General features: G+C 44.6%; 1 protein-coding gene across 3 annotated transcripts in view; it reads right to left on the reverse strand.

Annotated features, from left to right (window-relative positions):
• CDK14 (cyclin dependent kinase 14) overlaps positions 1-12350 on the reverse strand; it is a 481017-nt gene that overhangs the window by 242986 nt on the left and 225681 nt on the right. For all 3 annotated transcript variants that reach the window (XM_044293158.1, XM_044293157.1, XM_044293159.1), the window contains one exon: positions 3973-4096. In XM_044293158.1, coding sequence (XP_044149093.1) covers positions 3973-4096 — 124 coding nt within the window. The remainder of the gene's footprint in view (positions 1-3972; positions 4097-12350) is intronic.

Raw genomic sequence — 12350 nt, forward strand, 5'->3', positions numbered from 1 at the left:
TATATGGAGACCATAAACAGCACAGAGATCCAGGAGATGCTCCATAACTTCCATAGGAAAGTGTATGAGCTGAATCCAGAAGGAGTAAATCTCGCGGTAAGGGACTTTAATAATATACTTTGCACCATGGCGGAAATGTCTGACCTCAAAAGATGCAACAGAAGGCCAAAAAAGCAACAACCCAACAGCTGGTTTGACCGGGAGTGTAAAGATATAAGGAAGGCGCTAAGAATGGCCTCAAATAGGAAACACCAAGATCCGAACAACCCCAGCCTGAGGGAAGCCTACAACAACATACAAAGGCAATACAAAAATACCCTCAGAAAGAAAAAGCAAGGCAACATCTCAACCAAGCTCCTCCAACTCCAAGACGCTCTCCAGGACAACTGCTTCTGGGAACTATGGAAGCAGATGGACAAAACCAGCAAGAACACCAACCTCCACATCCAAAACGGCAACATCTGGCTCCAGTACTTCAAGGACCTGTACAAAGCCATTTCGAGGGAGGATCAAAGCCCAGAACAAAAAGAAATCATGAAAAAGCTAAAGGATATGGAGGAAAAAAATCAAAGATTTCCAAAACCCTCTAGACACACCGATCACGCTGCAGGAGATAACAGAGAGGATCTCAATGATAAAGAGTAAAAAAGCCAGCGGCCCAGATGGGATTCTTCCAGAAATGATCAAATACAGCCCGCCAGGTATCCAGCCCGCATTAGTAAAACTCTACAATGTTGTGCTGAGTGCCGGCTACTTCCCCCAGAGCTGGAACCAGGGCATCATCACCCCCATACACAAGGGCGGAGACAGGTATGACCCAGCCAACTATAGAGGGATATGTGTCAGCAGCAACCTGGGAAAACTCCTCAGCAGTATCCTGAATAAGAGGATCCTCAGCTTCCTCACCCAGCACAACATCCTCAGCAGAAGCCAAGCAGGCTTCATACCAAACCACCGCACCACGGACCACATCTACACCCTGCAGAGCCTCATCAAGAGCCATGTCCACAATACAAAGCAGGGAAAGATCTATGCCTGCTTTGTGGACTTTAAGAAGGCCTTTGACTCAGTGTGGCATCCGGGCCTATTCCTGAAACTTCTTGAAAGCGGAATAGGAGGAAAAACATATGATGTCATCAGAAGCTCCTACACTGAGAACAGATGCAGCGTGAAGGTAAATGGGAGGAGAACGGCTTATTTCCAGCAGAACCGAGGAGTCAGACAGGGCTGCAGCCTCAGTCCAACCCTGTTTAACATCTACATCAATGAGCTGGCGGCGGCTCTGGAGTCCTCCACAGCACCTGGTCTCACCCTCCATGACACTGAGGTGAAATTTCTCCTTTATGCAGATGATCTTCTGCTACTATCGCCAACTGAGAAAGGTCTCCAAGATAACCTGAAAATCCTGGAGAAGTTCAGTAACACATGGGCACTGCCCATCAATCCAAAGAAAACCAACATCATGGTGTTCCAGAAAAGAAATCGAAAAGCAGCCGGGCGTCCTCCCTTCCTGCTAAACAACTGTCCAATTTCAGAAACAGACAGCTACACCTACCTGGGCCTAGAAATCAGCCAATCAGGGAATTTTAAGAAAGCCATGGAAATACTGAAAGACAAGGCGAGCAAAACCTTCTATGCCATCAGAAGGCGTCTGTATCACCTTAAAGCACCAGTGACCGTCTGGCTTAAAATCCTTGACACCATCATCGCCCCAATCCTCCTGTATGGCAGCGAAGTCTGGGGCCCAGACACATACCCAGACCGGGCAAAGTGGGACTCTGGGCCAACTAGAACTATTCCACCTAGAACTCTGCAAACACTTTCTCCAGGTCCACAGGGGCACCTCAAACAGCGCCTGTCGAGCAGAACTGGGCAGATTCCCACTCTACTTTGCTGTACAGAAGAGGGCGCTATCATTCAGAGCCCATCTACATAGCAGCAGTCCCAGCTCCTACCATCACAAAGCCTTGCTACACCAAGAAGCCCCAGAAAAACAAAGCACCCCGCAACAAGTCACCCAAACCCAGCCTGCCCAATCCACCAACCAATATAGCCTGACAAAGGGCGGAATCCAGAGGACGATACACAAGTACAAAGAGGAGTATATTAGCGTCTGGAAAAACGACATAAGAACATCCCAGAAGCTGACAGTATACCAGAGCCTGCAGAGGGAGTACAAACTGGCCCCATATCTGGAGAAACTCCCCAATCCAAAAGACAGACAGATCCTGAGCCGGTACAGACTGAGCGCCCACAGCCTGCTCATTGAATCCGGGCGTCATCGACAGAGGTACATGCCCAGGGAGAGCAGACTGTGCCAGCAGTGCGACCAGGAGGCCGTGGAGGATGAGGCTCATTTCCTGCTGCGGTGCCCCAAATACTCAGCAGTGAGAGAGACTCACTTCAGGAGACTGTCTGATCTCTGCCCAGACTTCACCTCCATGGAGGAGGAAGAGAGACTCTCCATACTGCTGGGGGAAGAGGAGAACACAGCGGCCATAGCAGCACAATATATTACTGCCTGCCATGGACTGAGAGGAGCCTGATATACTATGGACTCCTATACCCCCACCCTACCCAATACCCCCAACCCTACCCAATTATTTACCACTTGCTTTGGCAATGCTAAAATGTATTTAGTCCTGCCAATAAAGCTGATTTGATTTGATTTGATTTGATTTGATTTGATAGAAGATAGATAGATAGATAAATAGAATATAGATAGATATGAGATAGATAGATAAATAGAATATAGATAGATAGATAGAATATAGATAGGAGATAGATAGATAGATAGATAGATAGATAGATAGATAGAAGATAGATAGGAGATAGATAGATAGATAAATAGATAGATAGGAGATAGATAGATAGATAGATAGATAGATAGATAGATAGATAGATAGAATATAGATAGATAGATAGATAGATAGGAGATAGATAGATAGATAGATAGATAGATAAATAGATAGATAGGAGATAGATAGATAGATAGATAGATAGAATATAGATAGGAGATAGATAGATCGATAGATAGATAGATAGATAGATAGAATATAGATAGATGGATAGATAATAGATAGATATGACTTAGATAAAATATACAGTAGATAGATATGAGATAGATAGATAGATAGATAGATAGATAGAATATAGATAGAATATAGATAGATATGACGTAGATACATATGAGAAATAGTTACCAAATGAATAGATATGACAGGGATAGAATGTAATATAAATGAGTCTACAACAAACACAGTTTTAAAGTAAAATAATTAATATGTTATTATAACTAGCGAGAAGGAAATCGAAGACAAATTGACTTTGATCCGAATTTCAGAAAAATTCCTATTCGCCACAAAGCGGAATTTCCTCGCACTTCGTGGTAACGAATAAATTTTTCTAGAAATGGCGGTAAAAAAACAAAAACAAAAAAAAAAACATACTGTATCCATTTGCTCGCAGGCCATACTGATTGAAGAAACAGCGCAAAATCTTGCACGCGGTGACCTTAATCAAGATGGCTGCGGTGGCCTCTCCGCGAGCAAATGGATAAGGTGAGTATGGTATTCTTACCCCGATTAACACCTAAAAGGCCTCAATCTTTTAATGTCAGATGCCGCAATCAGCGATGAGTGCAGCATCTAAGGGGGTTCAATGACAGGGCAGTGGGGGCAGCGCAGTCGCCGTTCCCTGTCATTGCGCCCGCTACATACAATGGAATGTGCTTTGTGACAAAGTCATTCATAACGACTCGAATTTCTTTGTGAAATTCGGCGAAGGAGCCGAATCTGATTTTTGATAACTTTGCTCATCTCTAATTATAAACAACCTGAAATAAAAAATACAATGTCTTACATTTTCAGCCATTAGCAAATAAAAACAGAAAAGATATTAACTGAAGAACATAGAAAAATCAATAATGCCCTCTGGCTTCTGTGTAAAGAAGAGAAGTAATCATCTTCTTACCGAAGTCGGCCAGCTTCAGCTCCCCCGTATCTCCGATGAGAAGGTTCTGCGGTTTCAGGTCTCTGTGCAGGATGTGGCCCTGGTGAATGTAGGCCAGTCCTCGCAGCAACTGGAACAGAAATAGCTGCAAGAGAAGGAAAGTTACACAAACTCTAAATCTTCTGAAGTTACAAGAAGACATCAGAGGCTGCCTGAGTGTATATTACATAACGTCTTAAGATACAATGTGAATTTACAAGTATAAACATAATAACTTTACCCAAAAAGTCAATCTTTTTAGGTCCAACATTCTGTGCCGATATTTTTTTTACCTTGCCTTCCTAGCCTATGGCCTTGTGTCTAATTATCCCTAGTATCCATGCTCAGAATTAAAGGGGTTGTTCATTTTCTTTCCGCAGAATCCCCCCCCCCCCTTTCCCCATTGCCAGACCTGCAGAGGGAAGCCTACTTACCTGCTCCTTATAGCTGGGTCCTGGCTTCTTCACTCCATCACCACCTCTGCAGACAATGGCTGGCCGAAACAGTGACCTGCCCCCCTTGCATCATGTCAATTGGTGACACAAGGGGGTAAGTCACTGCTGCTGCCAGTTATTGGCTGCAGTGGCATCAAACACGAATGTTGACAATGGGGGACACGAGCGCTGCAACAGCATCTGGGGGGTGAAAGAGCCAGGACCCGGTGGCCTAGGACTCATATTTCATACTTTTTCATTCTTTTTTTCCTTTCTGTTTCCCCTCTCCTCTAAATAATTCACCCGATTCAGATGCAACTCGAATTTTTACAAAATTCGGATTGAATCAGATTTGTTTGGCATCGATTGGCTCATCGCTAGCTTCCTACAATGTATCAGTCTGGACGCTGTTCAGCATTGTCTAGACCGAATACAATTGTATCCACTTCTTAGCGGAGGACCAGCTATGGACAGGATTACCGTCTCTGAATTGAAACTAGACTGCTTTCATTTGTTGACAGGAAACCAATATCTTGAATAGGGCGAGTGACTGAAACACAAATCATATTAGAAACCTGTAGAAATGTTTATTTCCACAGTGAGGAAGGTTCATTTACATAAAAGTAGAAAACCATTTAAATGAAAATGAGAGAGAAAAAAAAGCCCAAAATTATACAAATAAAAAATACATTTAAATGAACTATTCCTACATTGCAATATGAGTAGGGATGAGCGGACCGGTGGATGTTCGGGTTCAACCAAACTTTGTTTCAAAGTTCGGTTCGAGTTGGGAACTTGACCCCGAACCCCATTGAAGTAAAAGGGGACTTGAACTTTGGGGCTGAGAAATGGCTGTAGAAAAGTCAAAGAAAGGGCTGCAAAAGGGGGGTAAGAGCAGTACAATTGTCCTGCAAACAAATGTCGGTAGGGAAAGGACTTAAAATAACATAAAAATAAAAAATAATAATCTTGAACCAGGAGGCGGAGGTCCAAGTGGAGTAGGAGATTGAGGAGGCTATGGACGTGATGGTGTACGGTAGTTGTTGGAGGAGGTGGAGGAAGAAGCCAACAATCTTTCAGTTTTTTTTTTTTTTTCTTTTTTTTTCTTTAAATGTGTCTGTTAATTCTGTGTGTGACCTTTAGCCATTTTTGGGAGTGCGTCCGGGATATTTCTCTACTCTGACAATATAAGACATAACAACCTTGAGCCAGGAGGTGGAGGTCCGAGTGTAGGAGGAGGGGGACGTGAAGGTGTAGGTGGAAGAGGCGGGGGAGGAAGCCAACATTATTTTTTTTAGGTCCAACATTCGGTGCTAATATTTTTTTACCTTGTCCTCATAGCCTATGGCCTTGTGTCCAATTATCCCTAGTATCCATGCTCCTAATTAAAGGGGTTGTTCATTTTCTTTCAGCAAAATCCCCCCTTTCCCCCATTGCCAGACCTGCAGAGGGATGCCTACTTACCTGCTCCTTACAGCTGGGTCCTGGCTTCTTCACTCCATCACCACCTCTGCAGACAATGGCTGGCCGCAACAGTGACCTGCCCCCCTTGCATCATGTCAATTGGTGACACAAGGAAACAAGTCTCTGCTGCTGCCAGTTAATGGCCGCAGTGGCATCAAACCGAATGTTGACAATGGGGGACACGAGCGCTGCAGCAGCAGTGGCGGGGAGCAGGTAAGTATGCTTTCTACTATCCAAGGACTCATATTTCATATTTTTTAAATATGTTTTTTCTTCTCTCTCCCCTCTCACCCGATTTGAAATTGCCAAATATACGAATTCGGATGCAACTCAAATTTTTACAAAATTCGTATTGAATCAGATTTGCTTAGCATCGACTCGCTCATCGCTAGTTTGCTACAATGTATCAGTCTGGACTCTAAGCTGTTCAGCATTGTCTAGACCGGATACAACTTGTATCCACTTCTGAGTGCAGGACCAGCTATGGACAGGATTACTGTCTCTGAATGCAAACACTGAGTGTTTTCATTCATTGACAGGAAACAAATATCTTGAAAAGGGCGAGTGACTGAAACACAAATCATGTTAGAAAACTGTAGAAATATTTATTCCTACAGTAAAGAACCATTTATACACCAAAATTATACAAATAAAAAAAAAATTAAAATGAAGGGTTCCTACACTGCATCATTTTCCTTGAGTGCTGAGATGGGGATGGAGCCCAATGACTCTCCAACAAGATGTAGAAGAACAGACGATGGACGGTTTACGAAGTGTCCATCTTCTCCCCCTCCCTCCACCTCGTGCCTTTACATTGGGCTGCTGTAATATTGGTGCCCAACTACATCCTTGGCTCTCCGGGGTTTTAAAATAACAGGAAATATTCAGCTTTTCATTCAATTCCGTTTGCATTGTAGTAAGCATTCATTTCACAGCCGCTTAAATTACAGGAAGAGGAAAGCTTCGTAACAAATGTTCTCCCACCCATTCATGACCAATGTAGATGGGAACAGCAGATCAGCCCAAGTCAACGTTTCTGTGACCACGGGAAGTATATGGGTCATGCAGAACAGAAAACTATGGCTGCTTTCTTCGAAGAACAGCACCACACCTTGTCACAGGTTGTGTGCGGTATTGCAGCTCAGCCCAATTGACTTCAATGGAGCAAAGCTGCAATACCAGACATAAGCTATGGAGAGATGTACGGTTGCGCTTCACTTCCGCTGTGCAGGGGACGAACTGTAAAGGGGAAGCGGTGGTTGCTCATGATCAGTGGGAGTCACAGAGATCTGAGTGCACCTAATATAAAGGGATAGCATATCCTTTAAAGAGGACCTCTCCCCTCTCCTGACAGGTCTGTTTAGTAACTACTTGCATTCCCCATGTAATAATTCTGGAGCATCTGTTCTTAGTACTTTATGATGTGCCATTCCTTTATTATTCCTGCTAGAAGTTAAGAATAAATGACTAGTAGTTTGCAGTGAAGGTCCAGATGGGTGTTACCAGTTGAGGGTGTGTCCCTGGACAGTTTAGCTCCATAAGAATCAGGTGACTTCAAGACTGGGCTACAAGAATAGGAAATACAGTAAACATATTGTATGTGCTCAGTGGAAACCTTACAGGGGTCGTCTCACTTCAAGAAATAGCATTTGTCATGTAGAGAAAGTGAATACAAGGCACTTACTAATGTATTGTGATTGTCCATATTACCTCCTTTGCTGGGTGGATTCATTTTTTCATCACGTTATACACTGCCCATTTCCAGGGGTTATGGCCACCCTGTAATCCAGCATGTAAGGCTACTTTCACACTGGCGTTTTGGCTTTCCGTTAGCGAGATCCGTTCAGGGCTCTCACAAGCGGTCCAAAATGGATCAGTTTTGCCCTAATGCATTCTGAATGGAAAAGGATCACAGCGTTTGCAGCGTTTTGCTGTCCACACGAAACTGAGCCAAACGGACACGTCCTGGCACACAATGTAAGTCAATGGGGACAAATCCGTTTTCTATGACACAATAGAAAACTGATCCGTCCCCATTGACTTTCAATGGTGTTCAAGACGGATCCGTCTTGGCTATAAAAGACATAATACACCCGGATCTGTTCATGACGGATGCATGCGGTTGTATTATTGTAACGGAAGTGTTTTTGCAGATCCATGACAGATGCGCAAAAACCGCTAGTGTGAAAGTAGCCTAACACGTTCCTTGGATAAGACGCATTCACACCGGCATAGGCGAGTTTCTGTAGACTTTACGTTGTTGTCACAGTAAGGATAAGGCTGGGGACGTTTAGTTTAGGACCTCTGCACAGTCTCTTGATTTGGCTTCACTGCTGTAAATATTTAGGAGAAGGAAGCAGTGAAGAGACACAATGTATTTTGTGTAATGATACATTGTATCGAGTCTCACCTTCACTGTAATATATTTGGTCACTATGGGCGCAGCTGTATTACAGCTTTGCAGAAGCTACGAGCTGTATGGAAATACATATAATTCTGTAGCGCCAGACTGCACCTCCACATTTAAAAGGGGTTTTCCTGGACCCCTCCCACCCAAAAAAAAATTGTGGGGACACGCGGTCCTGGCGACAAGTGGCAGTTCAGCACTTGTTCCATTGTGGAAGCTCTCATCTCTACAGGGAGTGCAGAATTATTAGGCAAGTTGTATTTTTGAGGATTTATTTTATTATTGAACAACAACCATGTTCTCAATGAACCCAAAAAACTCATTAATATCAAAGCTGAATATTTTTGGAAGTAGTTTTTAGTTTGTTTTTAGTTTTAGCTATTTTAGGGGGATATCTGTGTGTGCAGGTGACTATTACTGTGCATAATTATTAGGCAACTTAACAAAAAACAAATATATACCCATTTCAATTATTTATTTTTACCAGTGAAACCAATATAACATCTCAACATTCACAAATATACATTTCTGACATTCAAAAACAAAACAAAAACAAATCAGTGACCAATATGGCCACCTTTCTTTGCAAGGACACTCACAAGCCTGCCATCCATGGATTCTGTCAGTGTTTTGATCTGTTCACCATCAACATTGCGTGCAGCAGCAACCACAGCCTCCCAGACACTGTTCAGAGAGGTGTACTGTTTTCCCTCCTTGTAAATCTCACATTTGATGATGGACCACAGGTTCTCAATGGGGTTCAGATCAGGTGAACAAGGAGGCCATGTCATTAGATTTTCTTCTTTTATACCCTTTCTTGCCAGCCACGTTGTGGAGTACTTGGACGCGTGTGATGGAGCATTGTCATGCATGAAAATCATGTTTTTCTTACCTTGCATACTTCTTCCTGTACCACTGCTTGAAGAAGGTGTCTTCCAGAAACTGGCAGTAGGACTGGGAGTTGAGCTTGACTCCATCCTCAACCCGAAAAGGCCCCACAAGCTCATCTTTGATGATACCAGCCCAAACCAGTACTCCACCTCCACCTTGCTGGCGTCTGAGTCGGACTGGAGCTCTCTGCCCTTTACCAATCCAGCCATCTGGCCCATCAAGACTCACTCTCATTTCATCAGTCCATAAAACCTTAGAAAAATCAGTCTTGAGATATTTCTTGGCCCAGTCTTGACGTTTCAGCTTGTGTGTCTTGTTCAGTGGTGGTCGTCTTTCAGCCTTTCTTACCTGGGCCATGTCTCTGAGTATTGCACACCTTGTGCTTTTGGGCACTCCAGTGATGTTGCAGCTCTGAAATATGGCCAAACTGGTGGCAAATGGCATCTTGGCAGCTGCACGCTTGACTTTTCTCAGTTCATGGGCAGTTATTTTGCGCCTTGGTTTTTCCACACGCTTCTTGCGACCCTGTTGACTATTTTGAATGAAACGCTTGATTGTTCGATGATCACGCTTCAGAAGCTTTGCAATTTTAAGAGTGCTGCATCCCTCTGCAAGATATCTCACTATTTTTGACTTTTCTGAGCCTTTCAAGTCCTTCTTTTGACCCATTTTGCCAAAGGAAAGGAAGTTGCCTAATAATTATGCACACCTGATATAGGGTGTTGATGTCATTAGACCACACCCCTTCTCATTACAGAGATGCACATCACCTAATATGCTTAATTGGTAGTAGGCTTTCGAGCCTATACAGCTTGGAGTAAGACAACATGCATAAAGAGGATGATGTGGTCAAAATACTCATTTGCCTAATAATTCTGCACTCCCTGTATATTCATCTGTATCGGCGTCCTTAGGACAGTTATATCGATGAATGGTGTGGCGGAGAGATTCGTTTCCCTTCCCCGTTCCTCTGATAGACTGCAGGCCTAGTGCCTTCAGCCTATCAGAAGCCGGTACAGCGCGGGACACAGGCCGGAAGAGGCCTGCATCGCATCACTGCCAGCCTCTTGGAGGTAAGTATATGTGTTTATTTTTTTTTATCTGGCGCACCATGCAGGAGAGGAGCGCTATGGGGGCACTTCTTACTGGCACATTATTGGGGGCATATATGGGGACACTTACTGGCATATTATTGGGGGCATATATGGGGACACTTACTGGCACATTATTGGGGGGCACTATGGGGGCACTTACTTGCACATTATTGGGGACATCTATGGGGACACTTTTTACAGGCACATTATTGTGGGGCAGTATGGGGGCATCTATGAGGGCACTTCTTACTGGCACATTATTGGCAGCATCTATGGGGGCACTTATTACTGGCACATTATTGGGGGACTTTTTTTTGTCAAACTGCAGAGATGAAAGATTGCTGAAAAATCATCATGGCGGTCTGGTCTAAAAGGAGAAGATGAGGAAAGAGAACGTGTACATCAGAGGAGACGTCACTGGAGGTAGGAGGTATGGGCGCTGTATTACCCTGTATGTTTTGTAGTGATATAAGTAGGAGTTAGGAGGGAAGGGGTTAGGTTGGCTCTGTTTTAATTTTTGCCTCAGGCAGCAGAAAGGCTAGGTGCACCCCTGCGTGACCACTGCAGCCACATGTGGTAGTCAGACTGCAGCTTTCATGTGCCTGACCACCCAAGGTGAGGCCAGTGATTGACTGCAGCTGTAATGTGGAGTGGTGGATTGGCCATCTCTGCAGAGAGGCGGTGCTGGAATGGCAGGAGGATTGAGCAGCAGAGTAAGGTTTCTTTTTTATTTTATAAAATTTGCAGCCTTCCCTCTTTAAACTTTGGCATATCCAATCAGATGGAATTACATAGGAATGGCCACCTTTTAGGGGAGAATATCACTGCATTGCAGTGCTTTACAGATGCACCATGTGGCAGCAAACAGAGTGTATAGAGCCATAGGGACCTGGTGTCATAGGGACCTCCAGAGTTATAGGGGTCCTGTGTCATAGGGACCTCCAAAGTCATAGGGACCCTGTGTCATAGGGACCTCCAGAGTCATAGGGACCCTGTGTCATAGGGACCTCCAGAGTCATAGGGACCCTGTGTCATAGGGACCTCCAGAGTCATAGGGACCCTGTGTCATAGGGACCTCCAGAGTCATAGGGACCCTGTGTCATAGGGACCTCCAGAGTCATAGGGATCCTGTGTCATAGGGACCTCCAGAGTCATAGGGATCCTGTGTCATAGGGACCTCCAAAGTCATAGGGACCCTGTGTCATAGGGACCTCCAGAGTCATAGGGATCCTGTGTCATAGGGACCTCCAAAGTCATAGGGACCCTGTGTCATAGGGACCTCCAGAGTCATAGGGATCCTGTGTCATAGGGACCTCCAGAGTAATAGGGATCCTGTGTCATAGGGACCTCCAGAGTCATAGGGATCCTGTGTCATAGGGACCTCCAAAGTCATAGGGACCCTGTGTCATAGGGACCTCCAGAGTTATAGGGGTCCTGTCTCATAGGGACCTCCAGAGTTATAGGGGTCCTGTGTCATAGGAACCTCCAGAGTTATAGGGGTCCTGTGTCATAGGGACCTCCAGAGTTATAGGGGTCCTGTGTCATAGGGACCCCCAGAGTTATAGGGGTCCTGTGTCATAGGGACCTCCAGAGTCATAGGGATCCTGTGTAAAAGGGGTCTTCATAATCATAGGGGCCCTATATCACAGGAACCTCCAAAGCCAGACTTTCAGAGTCATAGGGGCCCTGTCATAGGGGCATTCAAAATCATAGGGACCCTGCGTCACAGGGATATCCAGAGCTACATGGGCCTTCAGAGTCACAGGGGCCCTGTTTCATAGGGACCATCAGGGTCATATGGACCTCCAGAGTCATAGCGACTTCCAGAGTCATAGGGGCCCTGTGTCATAGGGACCTTCAGAGTCATAGGGTGTGGGTATGGTGTTCTGCCATACAGGCTCTTAGCACACATACAGTATATGCACACAATGCCCAAGCAAATGCAATAATACATCAGTGCATGTCTAGTGTGACACTCCATGGGACATGCAGAGGAAAACTTACATAAATTTGGCTCATGCATCTTATATAGTTTGCCAAGTGAATGGGGTCGTGCTGCAGCCACCTTCA

Source organism: Bufo gargarizans, chromosome 5 (genome assembly GCF_014858855.1).
Source record: "Bufo gargarizans isolate SCDJY-AF-19 chromosome 5, ASM1485885v1, whole genome shotgun sequence".
Lineage (NCBI taxonomy): Eukaryota > Metazoa > Chordata > Amphibia > Anura > Bufonidae > Bufo > Bufo gargarizans.